This window comes from Dreissena polymorpha, chromosome 3, assembly GCF_020536995.1.
Source record: "Dreissena polymorpha isolate Duluth1 chromosome 3, UMN_Dpol_1.0, whole genome shotgun sequence".
NCBI classification, from domain to species: Eukaryota; Metazoa; Mollusca; class Bivalvia; order Myida; family Dreissenidae; genus Dreissena; species Dreissena polymorpha.
The window spans coordinates 2,537,348-2,555,407 of record NC_068357.1 but is presented as its reverse complement, the minus strand read 5'-3'; the positions used below and the strand labels follow the sequence as shown (position 1 = coordinate 2,555,407).

The window sequence follows — 18,060 nt, the reverse complement described above, 5'->3', positions numbered from 1 at the left end:
AAGTCATCCGCGTCATGTTTATGGAGATTGGTTTCCGTTTCTAATATTCTGATTCAACTTTTCGTTGAGTACCAACGTAATCAGTGCGAACTAGGAGCTTGTTTGGAATCCAATCTTCTGTTTGACACCGGTTTGATCACAGAAGCTTCCACGCAACAGAACTTTTGGTTTGTATAAAAGTATACAGTTTTTCAGTAATCCTTGGTAAAATAATTATCAAACATTGTCAATAAATGAACTAGAAATGGCGCGGCAGTGGCCGACGCGTATCCCCACGTGGGGGCCCTCCCCACGTCGCATGTTTGAACCTAGTGACTAGTCCCACAGGGAAAATTCTCGATTTTTTTTTTACTATATCCTTCATTCCTATAGGTTCGTGAATTCCTGTTAGTTCGTGAATTTTTTTATGACGTTATTTTTAAGCCGTCCGTGCACTGCACGCGTCCGAATTCGATACAGTTTCAAGCCGAATATATTTCTTTGTCAATAAAATCCGAAAAATGAGGACAAAGAATGTAAGGACTTGTACTGTCACCATAATAATTGAACACACAATGAACAAAAAAATAAAATCCTTTGAAAAAAGTACATTTTAAGTAAAATATTTCCAATATGTACGTTTTCGAATAATCCGGGTTCCTGTGTTCACTAGTGTTTTATACAGGAAGGAAAAGAGGCGTGTTGCAAAATTTCAAAAAAGGGCACTTTTGTCTTTAGCGCGCGACATCCATAAAAAGGGCACAAATATATCTGTATAGTGACTTAATAACAAGCTTTGTTACACACAAACATTGTATGTATAGTTTTGAGATTTTTTGTTGAATAATTAAACCAACAAAATCCAGAATGTATATTTTATTATGTGTTTTATATTTTCATGTAGTAACAAGAAACAAGATTAAACACCATAGGATATATATCTTATACAAACTATAGCTTTTCAAAGAAGTCTTAGAATACTGTTAAATGAGTTACCCTCTTAAACAATTATTTATATATAAAACGTTACACACATTGCACAAACAAGTCCTTTATATGCATCTTAAATGGAGATTCACAAACACTAACACTTTGTTGAATAGTCAGAAAGTTCTGCGTAATGACATTGTTTTCATTTGTTTGTTTGGTCTCCGATATAAACTTGTTTTGCTTACAAAGCAATTTGCATCAATTTCTAATTTACGTTTCGTCGAAAGTGGAATGCCAAAATCGGAAAGCGTACGTTGCGACATTCTAAACACGAATGATAAGTGGTTCAAGTTCAATATTTTTGTAAAATTCATATCTGTGTTTGCCAATTAACATATTTTGACAAGTTACAAACGGGTCATAATGTTCTTAATTGAACCAATGGTGCAGGCCTACTACTGTTACAACAATTAACAACTTTTTGCCAAACAGGGTCCAAGACGGGGTATCAACTTCTTTGCCGACATTCACACGTTATTGTAATCAAAACATCGTGACAATAAACAAGCACGTGCTCCAATTAAGTGCGGTGTGCCTAACCGTGAACAGCAAACGTGTTAAGATTGTCGTCTGCTACAATTCATCAACACACATCTACTGTGAGCCTGCGCTAATTGTATTGGATAGGAGGCGGAGCGTTATTTTAATCGACAGCTTTAATATGTCACGGGTTGCTATTTTCGGCGTATGGCCAATTTTCAGGAAGTACAGTGGACGTCATGGGGTTTTGTAATCGGCGTATGGAAACAATTATCGGGCGTAATATACGGCCGTACACCGCTTAGTGCAAGCCCTGTAAATTAATTTTTAACCAGGTTTTCCGAAGGAAATAACTGGTTATTAGATTGGCGAATGCGGGCGGGCTGGCGGGCGGGCGGGCGGGCGGAACAAGCTTGTCCGGGCCATAACTATGTCGTTCATTGTCAGATTTTAAAATCATTTGGCACATTTGTTCACCATCATTGGACGGTGTGTCGCGCGAAATAATTACGTCGATATCTCCAAGGTCAAGGTCACACTTTGAGTTCAAAGGTCAAAAATGGCCATAAATGAGCTTGTCCTGGCCATAACTATGTCATTCATTGTGAGATTTTAAAATCATTTGGAACATTTGTTCACCATCATGGGACGGTGTGTCGCACGAAAGAATCACGTCAATATCTCCAATGTCAAGGTCGCCACGACTAAAAATAGTTTTTTTAAAAAACAAACTTACAAAGGGGGTTAATTTTGTTTGTTCATTTCAAAAGTTCAGTTTGAGTTTTCTCCCATTATCACATTTTTTTTTCACAATGAAAACCTGGTTTTGTGACAATTTTGTCCCTTGTTATTAACTTAAAACTGTTTTGCATTAAATTGAAATCAAATCAATATTTTACAGATACAACTGGTGTTTTTTTTTAAATTTAATTACGCGTAAAAATAAATGTTTTGATATAACTGAATTATGCATGAAATGCACAATTTCCACGTGAATAACATCGAGGTTTTCATCAAGTCTCCTAAGTAACTGTGCACGATTGTATCTGGACCTATTAGTGTTACAAAGCCACTGAAATTATCGATTGATATTGACACATGGTTATTCACGCATGACGAATTCACAGCCGTGCGAATCTTCGCTGATAATAGTCGGCTTAGAAGCTTGGTTAAGAGGCAATTAAGATGTTATCAATAAGGTCGCGCACGGCGGAAAACAGGGCGGCGGCCTTCGAAAAGGGCAGCGTGGCGCTGATTTGCTTTGAAAGGGGCAGCGAGGCGCTTCAAAAAAGCGGCGTGGCGCTGCGCCACGCTAAAACGACCTGGATTAAACACTAGTTCACATTTGTCAAGGTCAGTTTACTGTACATTATCGACTCGGTTCGGCGTTTTAGAAGCCCGTTAAGAGGTTTATCGTATACACACGGAAATCAATTAAATTCTTATTAACGCCACGCGGATTTTTTAACGTTGTAGGCCAATATGAGAGATACCATGGTAGGTTTAGATCATACGACCCCGATATTTAGCTAAAAGCAGTAGAGGATGTAAAGACGAAAAAACTATCTGTACGTCGAGTGGCGCTACAATAGTCCATCCCCTATCAAACCTTAAGAGATATGATTAGTGGACGTGTAGATCCTCACAAGTTCCCAAAGGAGACCATTTTTACAAATGACAAAGAGTTAGGGCTTGTCAGAAGTTACAAGCAGTACGGGCTGGCAAGCAGACAGTTGAAGAGTATCTCCGGGCAAAAACAGAGGCTCCAACCCCTATCACGTGCAGATGCCAACAGAAGATTTTGGCGAATACAAAACCAAAACCTGGCGGGAAATTGATAACAAGTGATGCATACATCGAAGAGGTGGATATGTACGACGCCAAGAAAAATGCCAATGCCGTCACATCTCAAAGCCAGATGATATGTAAAAGCCCGAGGCCGTCAACAAGTGGCATACAAAAATTGCACGCCAACATTGTTAGTGAAGACTCTGATACCGAACCGGACACGGACAAGTCCGAAAAATGTTGCGTATGTGGACAATTTAGACCAACAAATCTGGACACACGACCGCACATAAAAATCGTTAATTGGGGGCAGTTCGACGAGTGTGGATATTGGGTCCACCTTTCCTTCTGCCATACAAAATCGGTGCTGAGAAGAGCAGACAGTTTCCCTTGCCCACACTGTTGTTAAAATTTAAAGTTGTTTTGCACCGTTTATAAGTTATGCATTCCGATTCGTTAATAAATTGTTAAATCGTTCAATCACTGATCATTAATGATTCATTACATTCGCTTGAATATACTATTTGAATGCGTTCAATGTTCATACTTTATACGTTATTTATTAAATAAGTTCATTATGTATCGAGGATAAGGTAATCGCAAGATAGAGAAACGAAAGACTCTGCGTTTGCCTCAGCAATTTCCCCTTACAGAGCCTCACAGTAGAGCGCGTGCGTTCGACCAATCGAATTCACGAACTTATAGGGAAACGTCTAGCAGATATTGACTTCCAGCTGTCAACTTGAAAATGAAAGTTTATTGCTTTTACGCATGTTTGTTGACGAATATTGTTATTGTTTTATAAAACATCGATATTTTCCCTTTTAAATTCACATTTTTATTAATAATGCAGACGTTCATTGTACCCATGTGCGAGTTTGAATGCGTAGGTGGCCGAACCAACAGGAAAAGTGGCTATACTATATATACTAACAAGGGATACAACTAGCCACAATTTCAGTCGACACGGCTTTGCAACAATTATTTTTCTAAATTTCACCCGTGAAAAAACATTAAGACCTAAGATTACGTGCGATGTCCGATGGTATTTGAAAAAACATTTAATTATTTCGCAGGCGTATAACTTTATCTTACCAATTTACAATAATTTCGTCTTGTTTTAAAACATATTGTTTTCTCGTTTATTTTGCACAGCTACAATCGCCATTGTTGTAAAAACCGCCACCGAACGATATTGCTTCCCGGCTTTACGTATGACAACTACACGCAAGCCTGGTATAGGAGATCATTGTAAACGACAATAACAGCAATGGCCGACTTTGAAAGTTTATTGAAGTTGATGGGAAATTATTAAAAATATAAAGTCTAAATCAATTAGTCATGAATAACACGCACACGATCTGTTTACAAGGCTGCTACTTTGTAAGTGCATATGGTATAAATGATACAAAATAGCCGCCTATCAATGTTTTACAGGGGCACTACTTGTTTACCTTGTGTTGCAAACCCGTGTCGACTTTTACAGCTTTTGCCTTTTTTGCAAAATGTCAGTCTTTTTATGAAAAAACATCAACTATTACGTTACAGCAAGTATATTTTCGGTGATTGAAATAACATTATCAAAGAAAAAAAACGTTTTTGTTATTTTAATTGCTTTTATTGGAAAGTTGACAAAATTAGTTGTATCCCTTGTTAGTATATACAGTATATAGTAAAAAATCGAGACTTTTCCCTGTGCCTAGTCCATATAAACGGACTCCCAGAGCCTTTGATAATTTTTGCTATGGCCGCACTGGCAGTCCATATGCACCCCTTCATAAACATGGTTGCAGTTCAGCGCAGCAAATCCGTGCGCTTCACTAAACAGACTTTGTTCGAGACAAATTGAGGAAAATATTGAATAAACTTCATAAACATGTTTAATTTACCTGAATGGCAACCATCGGATGTTATCCTTTGCATGCACCCTATAAAAACACGACGATGTTTCAACACACTTTTTTTGCTGACATGTTTATGTTTAAATTTGAAACAGTGTATTCTGTATCGAATACCACATCGTTATCGACTTTATAGGCTGGAGCACATAACCCGACGTGCAAAATATTGGTATACTGCAACCTAACCAATATTGGGTCAATTTTCCAATATGGCGGATACAGCGTACAAAACAACACCTAAGTCAATAAAATCAATTATTTCTTGCTTTAATGGTACCATTCGGATGAGTTTGTGGTTTAGATAGGTAAACTTTAATTACTTCTTGCAGTTTCAGTGTTCCTTAACCATTGCATTGCTGATAACATTTTGTACCAATGGACAAGAGAGAGCGCATTGCAACTCTAAGCAGCCCATTGGGCTATAAAGCTTAGAGTTGATTTATTGCAACTAGTTTGACCCAGGGTTGGTAATCATAGGCACTCGATGTAAATGACAATCTTTTTTTATTTATTTATTTATTAGTTACTCATTGTTTATTATAATGCATGCACATTCTAAATTAATAAAAATCTTCCGACAAAACGTCTTCTTAAAATAAAGGTAGTTCGACTATGAACATAGATATTGACAAGGTAAATCACTAGCCATTTTCTAAAGCAACGGAAGTGCGTCATTATGCATAATAAAATCGCTGTCACCCCGCTTGCTTATTGAAATGTGCGCGCAGGCCGGGTATCTCGCTCTTTCTCTATCTACTTTCAGTGTCAACAGAAACCTCCACAGACGATGCGATAAATCTCTTTAACTATTGTTTCACTCACTTAATGGGGTAATCAACAAAATATAATGTAAATTGCATACACATGAATCATCCTTACCAATTGTTTAACTTGATTTTGTCTGCCATGGTGATTTCCAGAAGAAAAAAACAGCATGTCAAAAATCAAATCTGGTGCCCATAGTGTTTAGTGGCTTTTATTGTGTATAAAGAGCAAGGTGATCACATCGGGATTGAAGGGGTAAATACCAGCCTTTCTAAAAGCACTTGTCATGTTGTCTGGGGAAAAAGCTCTACCGTATGGTCTTGCTGTCAACCGAGCCACTTCATACTGTGTGATGGACACCCCTGGGTTTGCATGCATGTATGCTTTGCACTCATTTTTGTAATGGTGTTTCATTGGTCCAAGCACACCAATATCAAGGGGCTGGGTGAGATGGCTAGAATGGGGTGGTAAGACAAACAATACCACTCAATGTTCCTTAGCCCAATCAGTCAGGATCAGTGACACATGCGATTTGTGACCGTCATGCAGAATCAATGTTGTTGGCTTGTCTGTGCCCTTTACCAGTCTTGCATGGTTAGTGAAATGACCTTTCAGGTATCTTTCAAACAGGTCCCTATTCACAAACCCACTTTCAGTCATGCTTCCATGTGATCCAGGGGCAGCACCTTCCAGCAATTCATCACACCCCCTTTTCCCTAGAAAAATGTAAAAGGGTGGTATGTGGTTGCCAAGAGCATTTGCAGCCCCAATGACAGTGACTGTTTTCGTTCGGGCTGATGTTACTGCTTGAGGATTGGTCTTGTTGCCGCATACTATTTTGGGTGGTTTATGTTCAGTTGAGAATCCAGACTCATCAATGTTAAAATTTCTTTGTGGAGATTGCTTTAGATCATGTTCAGTGATAATAGAATTTAACTTTTGGAAGTACTTGTCAATGTTTTCCTTGGATGCAGACTTAGCCCTTGATAAAGAGAGACATTGGGGCTTAACAACTCATAGCTCTTCCCACCTAGAGAGAAAAGAATACATCTAACCCTGGCTAAGATGTTCTATCAATCTATCTATATATACTGCCAAGCGCCCTTTAGAGCATTATAGGCAGAGGGACATTATCGAGTCCGTTTCCTGGGAAGAACCAGTACTAGGTGTCTATGGAGGAGATAACGAGAACGCTCCCCGAGTGGGGAGCGAGCTCCCCGAGTGGGGAGCGAACCTACGAACTCCCGATCGCTAGACGGACACCTTATCCACTGCACCACTGTGATCCGCTGTTCTTTTGCCTTTACAGGCTTGTGAAAAGACATTGCATAGTCCCATGCCATGTACTGGATGTTCATTAGAGAGTAGCCATGCCCAATGTCTGCCATGTATACAATATGGTTAACCAACTTACTGTCTTCATCTTCTGTAAATAGTGTGTTTGCCCCATGAGGACAGTCAAGCGACACATTTTGTCTGGTTCTGTCCCTCAGTGTTGATTCAGGCACCTGATACACCCTGGCTGCATGATACACGGACATTCCGGACAATGTAGCAGCATATGCCCTTTGCAGATTATTTCTGTCATATGGCTTCTTGTCTCTCAAGGGTTCAATTTGTGAAAGTAATCAAACAGATCTGGTTAATTTTTATTTAAATGAAAGTGCCATGTCTGACCAAATTATACGGCAGACGAACTTGTAAACATTGATGAAAAGGTTAACAAGTACCGATTTTTTCGTATTTTTTTTTACTGCATTTTAATTAAAAACATATATATAACTAAGAAAATGAGTAAACTTACAAGTATTCCACTCATTTTTACCCAGAAAATATAATTTCAATTAAAAACCAAAGTAAGTAAGCTTGTTGACAATGTAAACATCCGCTAGGTGGCGCACAACGAAATACCGCGAGACAAGTGAAACCGTGAGACAAGTGATGTTGAGTAAACCATTTGTGTAAGTTTCACGGTTCTAGTGCTTATAGTGTAGGAGGAGATAGTGGCCAGGACGGACAGACGGCTGAGATAACCACATAATAGATTTTCAAAAGCTAAACGAGGACACTAAGTTCAAGGTCAAGGTCACGGGCAAAAATTGTATGCACATGGAAAGGTCTTTTCCAGATACACATCATGCATGCTAAATATGAAAGCAATATCTGACGGGACACAGTAGTTATAAGCTTTTTTTAACCGGGGTCGCAAATTTCGAAACCTGAACTCGGACCCCAAGTTCAAAAATTTCATGTGCATGGAAAGGTGTTGTCCAGATATAGATGCATACCAAATATGAAAGCAATATCTGAATTGACACAGTAGTTATGAGCCTTTTTCGAATCGCGGTTGCAGATTTAGATTCCTGAACGCTGACCTCAAAATCAAGGTTAAGGTCACAGCGGTCAAAAATTTTATGCGCATAGAAAGGTGTTGTCCAGATACACATGCATACCAAATATGAAAGCAATATCTGAAGGGACACAGTAGTTATGAGCCTTTTTCGAATCGTGGTCGCAGATTTCTAAACCTGAATGCTGACCTCAAGTTCAAGGTCAAGGTCACAGGGGTAAAAAATTGTATGCACATGGAATGGTTGAACGTTAGGTGAACAATAATTATTAACCCAACCCTATCAAAATCAAAGTGTAACAATTTGACATCACTTGCTGATTTGCTCATGCAAACTATAGCAACATTCTTTGATTTCAATTCCTTTAACTAGATTACATTAAATTTAGACAGTTATCAGTGCTTTCCTCCTCAGGCTATTTAACTATCCTTGATTTAATCAGAGTTTGCGGGGCACCTAAACTGTTGCTATCATTTGCAATTTCGGCAACTAGCCATTCTAAAAATCAAAGCGACATTGACTTTGCAGAAAATTTTAAAAGCCGATTTGCAATCCTCTGTCAATTACATGTATCGCTTCAACCAACTTAAGTCAGAGAGTCATTGTATTGGACAATCAATATTGACCAATAAGTGTGCACGCTTTATGAGCGACAGCACTCTTAGGCATGCAATACCTGCAGTTCAATCATGCAGATGACTCGTGACGTACATGTAATTGCCACAAAAATCTTGGGCAGTTAATTAGAAGACTGATGACGGCAATGGGCTGTAATCCTGGTGATAATTGTCTATTTCATGCATTTTACTATCAAAACATTAATTCGACTATGAAAGCATTTTAACAAATTATCCTTTAATCCTTTACGCAGCTGTTAATTGTTTTGTTGAAATCTCAAATGAGCATATTTAAATTTGTAATCCAAAACCGACTCCAGAATGTTAATGTTAGCCCGTTTGTTATCCGAAACACTTTCGAATGTTAATGATTACATGACGTTTACAAATTCTAGCTTTAAAAAAAAAGTGCACATTTATTTCCAGTTGATACTTACTGAAAGTCTCAATTTAAATTATTCAGCGTGTCATTTGCATGGAAAAGTGGATGTATTGATTATTGTAAACACTCAAACATCACGTCAGGTGATTTACATATGTTCAGTGGGAATATTTAAATCCTTATATAGCCGCAAATGCTGAACTTCATTTGATACTTAAAAAAAAATGGCAACATTTGTTTTTATGAAATTCTTGAGTACTTTTATGGTCAATATTAACCAGAATTTGCTTATAAAAATAGAATATAGAACATTATCCGGTAATGATTAGAAACTGGAAAAAGTAGTACGTACATGTACTGGGAATCGTTTGAGTCAGAATTACACTATCTATAAAGGAAAGGTTTTGAACAATTATAAAAAACAGTTAAGAAATACATCTTTATCAATGACTCTATAGTTGTTCTTTTTAAGAGTCATAGGGCACCAAAGGATGTCATTTGACTCTAAAAATGTAAAAAATTGTATACAGTGTACAGCCCTCCCTAACCCACACCATCGGCCCGGGTGCTTCTGAACAAATTCCTGTGGAAAGCACCGAGTTATGGATGGCAATTGACACACCTGTCATCCAAATATTAAAGTAAAGGAACAAATATTAAAGTAAAGGATGACCTGCTTTTACTGGTAGTATGTATCTTTGCAGAGACTTCACGATTTATTAATTTATACATACATAACCTAACTGAAAACAAGTATCAGTGTTTTTTCACCATTTCGGGAATCAGGCTGGGGCCGTTTGGATTGAGAAAAAAATTTTTTTTTTTAATATAAAAAAAAATTGTATATTTTATTTTTGCTCATAATTACTTTTAAATTAAGCATAAGTGTGTTCAATATTATATTTACTACTGTTCAACCCATGCTGCTGCACAGGGAAATTAACTAAATGTTGGTGTTTTTTTACAACATTTTTTGTGTGTGGAGACCTTCCATTTGGAATTTTAGGCAGTCATTTGGGGATTTTGTTTCCCAATTTGACTGGTTTCGGTATGAGTCCCAAAGTGGTGAGGAAAAGTGGTCATCCATGCGATAGGCATGAAATGATTGTTAGCATACTTTTGTTTGAACAAACCATGGGTTTTAAATGAAAAACAAGGCTGCTTACTGATTGTTTATAGAACAATCTGTGTGTCTCCATATGCTGGTCCTTTTACTTAAGAAAGCTGTTTCTGATTCTATATTTTTTATGAGCATGATCAGGTTTCTTATGCAGTGTCCAACAAATCCATTGCCCGGAGCCCGGGGGCTACCGAAATTTTTCATCGGGCTACTGAAATTTTCCAGCTGACGCCCGCCGGGCTACTATAAATCTATAAGAGTGGTAGCCCGGTTTATTGAAAGACATACGTAGAATAAACACGCTGACCATGTGTTTGCACACTGTGTATTGCTTATAATCCGATAACAAAGTGCAATCAATTATCTAATCAGTCACCGATCACTTGCGGTAATGTCTTAAACAGTAACAGTGTATTTTAATCATCCAATCAGAATCAACATTTGTCGTCTGCTAATAATATAATGAGAGCGGGTTGGATAGTTGGCGCACATGATGCAACATCATTTCGCAGTTTGGAATTCTTTGTTAACCGCAACAATGAGTAATAGCGACAACGGTTTTGATGTCGTTAAATATCCAAGGACGCCAAACATTAAATAAATCAAAACAATAGCGGATTTTTCAAAACGGTAACGAAACCGAAAATGAATATTAATGACAACTTTGTGAACGCGGTTAACACCTGCTTATTAGTTTGCATTGTCAATTAATAATTGGATTAATCGACTGTTAATCAATAATCCCATATATGCCCGATTTATATTTTTAAAACCAAATTATGGGTGGGTAATATAGACGATAAGAGTCATAAACACAAACGTTTGAAATTTTCTAAATTGTCAAATGAATTTCGGCATATGGTTCTATTTAAAGGGGCCTTTTCACAGATTTTGGCATTTTTTTTAACTTATTAATTAAATGCTTTATATTGATAAATGTAAACATTGGATCGTAAAAGCTCCAGTAAAAAATCAAGAAAAAATTTAAAAAAAAGGAAAAGAACATTGCCCAGAGCAGGTTTCGAACCAGTGACCCCTGGAGTCCTGCCAGAGTCCTGAAGTAAAAACGCTTCAGCCTACTGAGCTATTCCGCCGAGTACACTTTCTTCACGTATTTTATACCTTATATAAGCAATCTTCGTAGTTTCACAAAATTTAACGACAAAAACAGAACTCTCCAAATTATTTGATCGTTTCGCGTTGCAACGCTTTATAATTTTTAGGTTTTAAAATCGTCAAAAGATGCATATAATGGCTATATTAGAGCATGGTTAATGTTCAGTATTACTGTTTCCTCACAAATATCATAACTAAAACGAAAACTTACGAATCTCAAACAACTGTTTTCAATTTTGTCAATTTACCAAAGCGTGAAAAGATCCCTTTAAAGATATGATTAAATAAGCTCCAAATCAGGACCGTTGTATTGCAACATGCGTAAATAACCTGCCACGGTTTGCACGCGTTGTATACAGCTATTTTAGGTTTACAAAATTCTACATTTAAGAAATTGTGGGTGTATTTATTTGTAAATAAAAATTTCGTTGTGAATTTCAACTAAAGCACCGGGGTATCTCGCGAATTATTTGGCATTGACATTTTCTCTTAATAAAATATCATGTAAACACGCTGTATCGTTACCGTTACACTGTATCAGTTCCTTCATTATTGAAACAATTATTGTATTGTATACTGACTGCACACAAGTGTCGTAACATACGGATGCAATACGTAAATTCGGACAGTACTTAAAGTCGGACACAAGTAAATAAATGATTTAATACTCTTGATTTCTTGAAACTCGGTATTTGTTGTTAAAAAGGGCAATTGCATTGATTAACACCATACGAGTCAATCGTATTGATCATCTAAACGCTTTATTTACGTTTACGACTTAACGTGCTGTCCGAATTTAAGTACACATACATGTGCACATACATGTAATATCTATATGTAGTATATGATTTTCTTTGGTACATTTACATTTAAGTACACGGTGCCTGTACTGTAACATTAATTTACGATATTGACTGTGTACATCAGACTACTTGCTGTTTTATGTATATGTATGTATACATAATTTTATTATGTATATGTAAATAAAGAAATAAAATTAAGATGAAAACCTGCCTCTTATCATTTTGTAGGAAATTTTATGGGCTACCAAATATTTTTATTGGTAGCCCAGTGGGCTACCTGAAACATAAGAAATTTGTCGGACACTGCTTATGTATATTTGTATGTTATATGTTAATTGCAGGTTTTAACAACAGTTAAGGGTTATGCATGATGCATTTGCTGTTAAAGATGTTAAAAATGGCATAAGCTTGTTTATACTTGTATACATGCATACATGTATTTTTGTCCCCTACCGGTGAAACCAGAGTGGACTTATGGTTTGCGCTCATATTTCATACTTCATATTTTTTCATGAAACTTAAAACATGGATAGATGGCAATATGGAGATTATGCACGTCATTTCATTTTGTTCCTACGTCAAAAATTCTGGTTTCTATGGCAACAACTACAATTTAAAAAAATCTGACAGTGGTGGTGTTTCACCGGTAGGGGACCTAATGCATGACAATAGTCTTGTTGGTTATGAAAATTTCATTTTGGTCCAGCAATATTTGAAAGGTTGTCAGACCAAATATCCAAAGCTGTTTTTAGCTTCAAAAAGTCTTCATAGAATGATTGGTGGAAATTACAGGCTCATGTATTAAAGGGATCTTTTCACGCTTTGGTAAATTGACAAAATTGAAAAAAGTTGTTTCAGATTTGCAAATTTTCGTTTTAGTTATGATATTTGTGAGGAAACAGTAATACTGAACATTTACCATGGTCTAATATAGCCATTATATGCATCTTTTGACGATTTTAAAACCTAAAAATTATAAAGCGTTGCAACGCGAAACGATTGAATAATTTGGAGAGTTCTGTTATTGTCGTTAAATTTTGTGAAACTACGAAGATTGCTTATATAAGGTATAAAATACGTCAATATGTGTACTCGGCGGAATAGCTCAGTAGGCTAAAGCGTTTTTACTTCAGGACTCTGGCAGGACTCCAGGGGTCACTGGTTCGAAACCTGGTCCGGGCAATGTTCTTTTCCTTTTTTTAATTTTATGCTTTATTTTTTACTGGAGCTTTTACGATCCAATGTTTACATTTATCGATATAAAGCATTTAATGAATAAGTTAAAAAAATGCCAAAATCTGTGAAAAGGCCCCTTTAAAGGATTTTATTTGGTGTCAGTGCTTTCTAAAAAGTTCTATTATAAAGTGCTAGGGAATTAAATTGCTGTATAATAAATCGATAAACCAATTATTTAGTTTATTGGAAAAGTTTGGCATATTTTAAGGGAAATTTTGGTCAGATTTTTGGGTAAAAATGCTCTTTTTTGCCATTTGGAAACAGCCCTTTTCTTTTTTTTGCAATTGCAAAAAAATATGTAATTTTGGCAAAAAAAAATCACTGACATTAATTTATCAAAGTGAACAATACATGTAGTGAAGCACACTGACTTTGGACAGCTCTTATTACTCTTGGTTATATTGAGTTAATACTGTACAAATATGTTTATCAGTTTGAATATTTACATGCAAAGTAACAAAAACTGAAGCCAAGAAAACACACATTTATATTTAATACAACATTACATGAAGCTACAAAAATGCAGAAATTAAAGCAGTATTATACCACAACAGCAGTAAGGGACTCATTTATAGTCGTAAGACACCATATTTATAACATAAACATACATGTACAAACAATATTTGAAAGCTCAATTAAATTGCAAACATACACATGTATTTTAAATATTATCAAAAACAGTTTTGTTATTTCATTTGTAAAACATATTTAACAGAAAATGTCTTCTTTTTTTACCTCACATACAATGAGAAGGTTTGGTTGTGAAATAAACTGAAATGATTATACATTCTAACAATGAGATAGACACATAGATACCATGTGTAGGCTATTCACCTTATCTTTGTTGATTGGATGAAGTCAAATTCTGCCATTTTGCTTAGCCACTTTATAAAATGTCCACATCACATTTTACCTAATGTGTATTTCTTTCAGTTGTGAACATGGCGAATATTTCTGAGCACACTCTTCCCAACTCAACAGGGGTATGTCTGCTGGACTGCACAACAGCATTCAACAACCTGACAGATCGAGAGAAACTGTATGCACATTACATCTCTCAGGCTTCCTGGTACGGAAACCTCATAGTGCTTGTCCAGGTAAGCATTTCTCAGTATTAATAAAGTTCTTAAAAATACGTTTAAATTTTTGTTGAACTTTTTTTTTAATTTGGCTTAATTTTGCAAAGTAAATTTTCTGTTTAACAAAATGTTAAGTAAAAAAACCTTAGTTTAAAGCAATCTCACAGGTTATTATAAGTCAATGTTTAAAAAATGTTTGCATATAATTGCAAATTTTTTTTTATCCCACAGCTTAATGATTTTATAGAACAAATACGACTCATAAAGAAAAGATAAGTTTTTCTCCACGGTTATTTTTAGATAAGGTTTATTCCACAGTTATTTTTAGAACATAGGGACTAATTTTTTGGCCTTTCACCCCTGATTGCGTCATTCAGGTCATTGGGTACGCAGTCGTTGGACGAGTTAACGAGTGTGTGTGTTTGCAATGGATTATTAAGAGGATAAAACACGGCTGAGCCGGGCCGAGCAGTGATAATCGGCCCGCAGGAAGCATAACGGCCGGAGGGCTTTAGCGACCTGGGGCAGATTATCACTGCCCTGCCCGGCTCAGCCGGGTATTTAACATCTTTAATATATATCTTACTTTTATACTACATTATAGATGGGCATAGGTTTTGAGTCATACAATTATACTATTTTGGTCCTTTACTAAAATTTATGAAAAACCAGCTTTCCGTACTTATATATGCATTGAATTGATTACGCAATTTATGACGTATCTAATGTGACATAATTTAAATGACGAAACAAGCTAGACGCTTTGGATTTAAGGACACCAACAATTCGGACTTGGATGGTTTTTAATTTAACAGTTAAATATTTTTTAAGCATCGAACGATTAGTGTGTGTGTTTACGATGGATTATGAATGTGAATAACAGTGTTAGGATATAAAACTGGAATGAAACTGAAGAGACTGCATTTTCGATTTCGTTAAAATGTAGAATGTACTCGAATAACGCGATGTTTTGTTGAACAATTGATTGATTAAATTTAAGAAGAGTATCAGTGAATTGTCTTTAACTGTTCGAAGGAAATCGATGTTGAGTTAAAAGGGTAATTTCTTTGATGAATAAGTCGTTCCTTTGTCAATTGATCAAAGAATGTCTATTCACAAAGAATTGCCTGCTTACATCCAGTGCGTTATAATGGAAAAGATGGATGGCGATGAAGAAATGTGTCCAGAATTTTAATTCGTCATGGAAGCAAATTAAACTTTACGAAAATAAACATGGTTAGAAGATCTACACAACTTCACGTAGGTTATTACACATTTTGTAAATTTCAAAATGGCAGCCATTTTTGTTTTCGGTATTTTACAGTGATGAAACAAGAATTGTAGTTTGAAAAAAACCGTCTGTGTTCTACTTGAATGTGTAACATTTGGAACGCTGATTAAATTTGAATCGAGGCGTATAGCGATATTTTGTCTCGTTACTCTTCTTTTGCGTGGAATTCTTAAGGACTATTTCGAGTTCCGTAAACGGGAAAGATCACAATGAATATTACTACGCAATGTTAGATTCCGCTTTTTAAATGTGTTTTTGCTTATATTTTATAAATTAAAGACTACTATTTTTATTGCATCAGAAATAAATTAAATAAAAAAAAATATTGTAGGATAAATAGAATACTATGTAGAGTGATTGTGTACTTAAATTTATCCCACTCGTCTCAGAAAGGCTTACAAGGCTCGGCAAGCCTCGCCATGTAAACCTTTCTTCACTCGTGGGATAAATTTAAGTACACAATCACACTAACATAGTATTCTCTATACCTCCCTAAGATTGTACAATAATACATGCCCTGGCTTGGCATATTGGCAGACCTTTTTAAAACTGCCTTATTGGGGACAGAGAAGTTATTTTGGATGATTCAACCTAAAAAGCTTTTTATTTCTTGTTTGCAGCAGCATTTTGTTTCAGCATCTGTTGTATATTAAATTATCCTTATTTCAGACATCACCGGAGTCGCCTGGAATCTTCCTGCTGCTTCAGAAGGTGTTTCGATCTCAACCAATCAGTGAGCTTGAGAGGCTTGCCACTGAACTTGGCCTGACCAATGAGGAGTTTGAGGTACAGGCCTTACAATGACCAAGCCATACATGTCAGGGGGTCGTTACTCTGCCTCCAGTGAGATGCTTCACTCTCAGATTTTAACCCTTCACCACTTATTTTTATACGTATTTTTACGCTAATGCAGCCCCTTAGAAAGTTGAATTTAATTAAAGACCTGTCTCACTAGATTCAATTGTAAAAGGCTTCATTTCCAACCCTTAGATACTGATAAGAAGCAAACAGCATAAAACCTGAACAGACTGCGAGTTACTCGCAGGCTGTTCTGGTTTTATGCTGTTTGCACATAGCCATTTTCACTTTGCCTCTGAGTGGGAAAGGGTTAAGTGCAGATGTTTTATATTTCTTAGGCATTACCTGATGTTCTATTGCTTATTTGAACATCACCCAATATAGAAGATTTTCAACATTTTGTCTAAGACACATAAGTAAATTTTGATAACTGTATCAACATAATGGCTTATATACATAAGATTACATACTATGCACCACAACCACCCAATACATAAACAAATTTAAACATATGTATATATCTAATGGAAAAGTAACTCATTGCATGAAAGTGTGGCATTATAACATAATTTTGCGATATGTCTGATTTTTTTTACATAAGATGACATTTTATGAATAAACATATTAGCTCAAAATTTGCTTGTTACTGGGAATGATAGGTTTGAAGATTTATTACTTAAATCCAGTTTTATAATTAAAGGCACTGCTTTGCAAAAATTAATTGAGAATAGGTGTAAACACTTAATTGTAATTTGTTGTCACTTTGTAGGCATTTCAGGTGTATGCTGCTGGATTCTATTCAAACATGGGCAACTACAAATCATTTGGTGACACAAAGTTCATCCCAAATTTACCAAAGGTAAGAATATTGAACTTTTGAACAGAGAAGGCAAGTAAAGCTATGAGGCAGTTTGGTACATGTTTAACATTGGCAGTTATCCTACATGCTGCCTTCGTAACGCTTAAAAAAAGTTTCCAAATGCGATAGATTAACCACACTGGGTTCTTCTTTTATATTAAGTATTTGACCAAACACATCCATTTTGCAAAATATATCCATTTCATGGTCACCGTGGTGTAGTGGATATGGCGTCTGCCTAGTGACCGGAAGGTCATGTTTTCAATCCCTACTGTGGGAGCCTTTTTATGATCTTCCCCAAAGGCACCAAGTACTGGTTCTTTGTCCCAGGAAAAAAGATGCCTTCTTCCTTCATTGTGTTTATGTAATAAATGTAATATTTTTCAAGTTATAAGATTTAATTCTGGTTAAATAGGTTTACTGTCTCAACAAGTATTGTCACACTTATTTCTTTATTTTTCCTCATAAAATGTTGGTGCCTTTGACAGTTTGTATTCGCCAACTC

At 36.1% G+C, this 18,060-nt stretch overlaps 1 protein-coding gene across 2 annotated transcripts in view; it reads left to right on the top strand.

The window, feature by feature from the left end:
• Positions 1-18: 18 nt before the first annotated feature.
• The window catches only part of LOC127872747 (dipeptidyl peptidase 3-like), a 44,508-nt gene continuing 26,466 nt past the window's right edge, over positions 19-18,060 (top strand). The window contains exons 1-4 of one of the 2 annotated variants that reach the window (XM_052416121.1): positions 19-167; positions 14,462-14,625; positions 16,568-16,684; positions 17,466-17,555. In XM_052416121.1, coding sequence (XP_052272081.1) covers positions 14,470-14,625; positions 16,568-16,684; positions 17,466-17,555 — 363 coding nt within the window. In that variant the 5' untranslated portion in view covers positions 19-167; positions 14,462-14,469. Of the gene's footprint in view, positions 180-14,461; positions 14,626-16,567; positions 16,685-17,465; positions 17,556-18,060 lie in introns of both variants that reach the window. The other variant, XM_052416122.1, reaches the window with a different exon arrangement.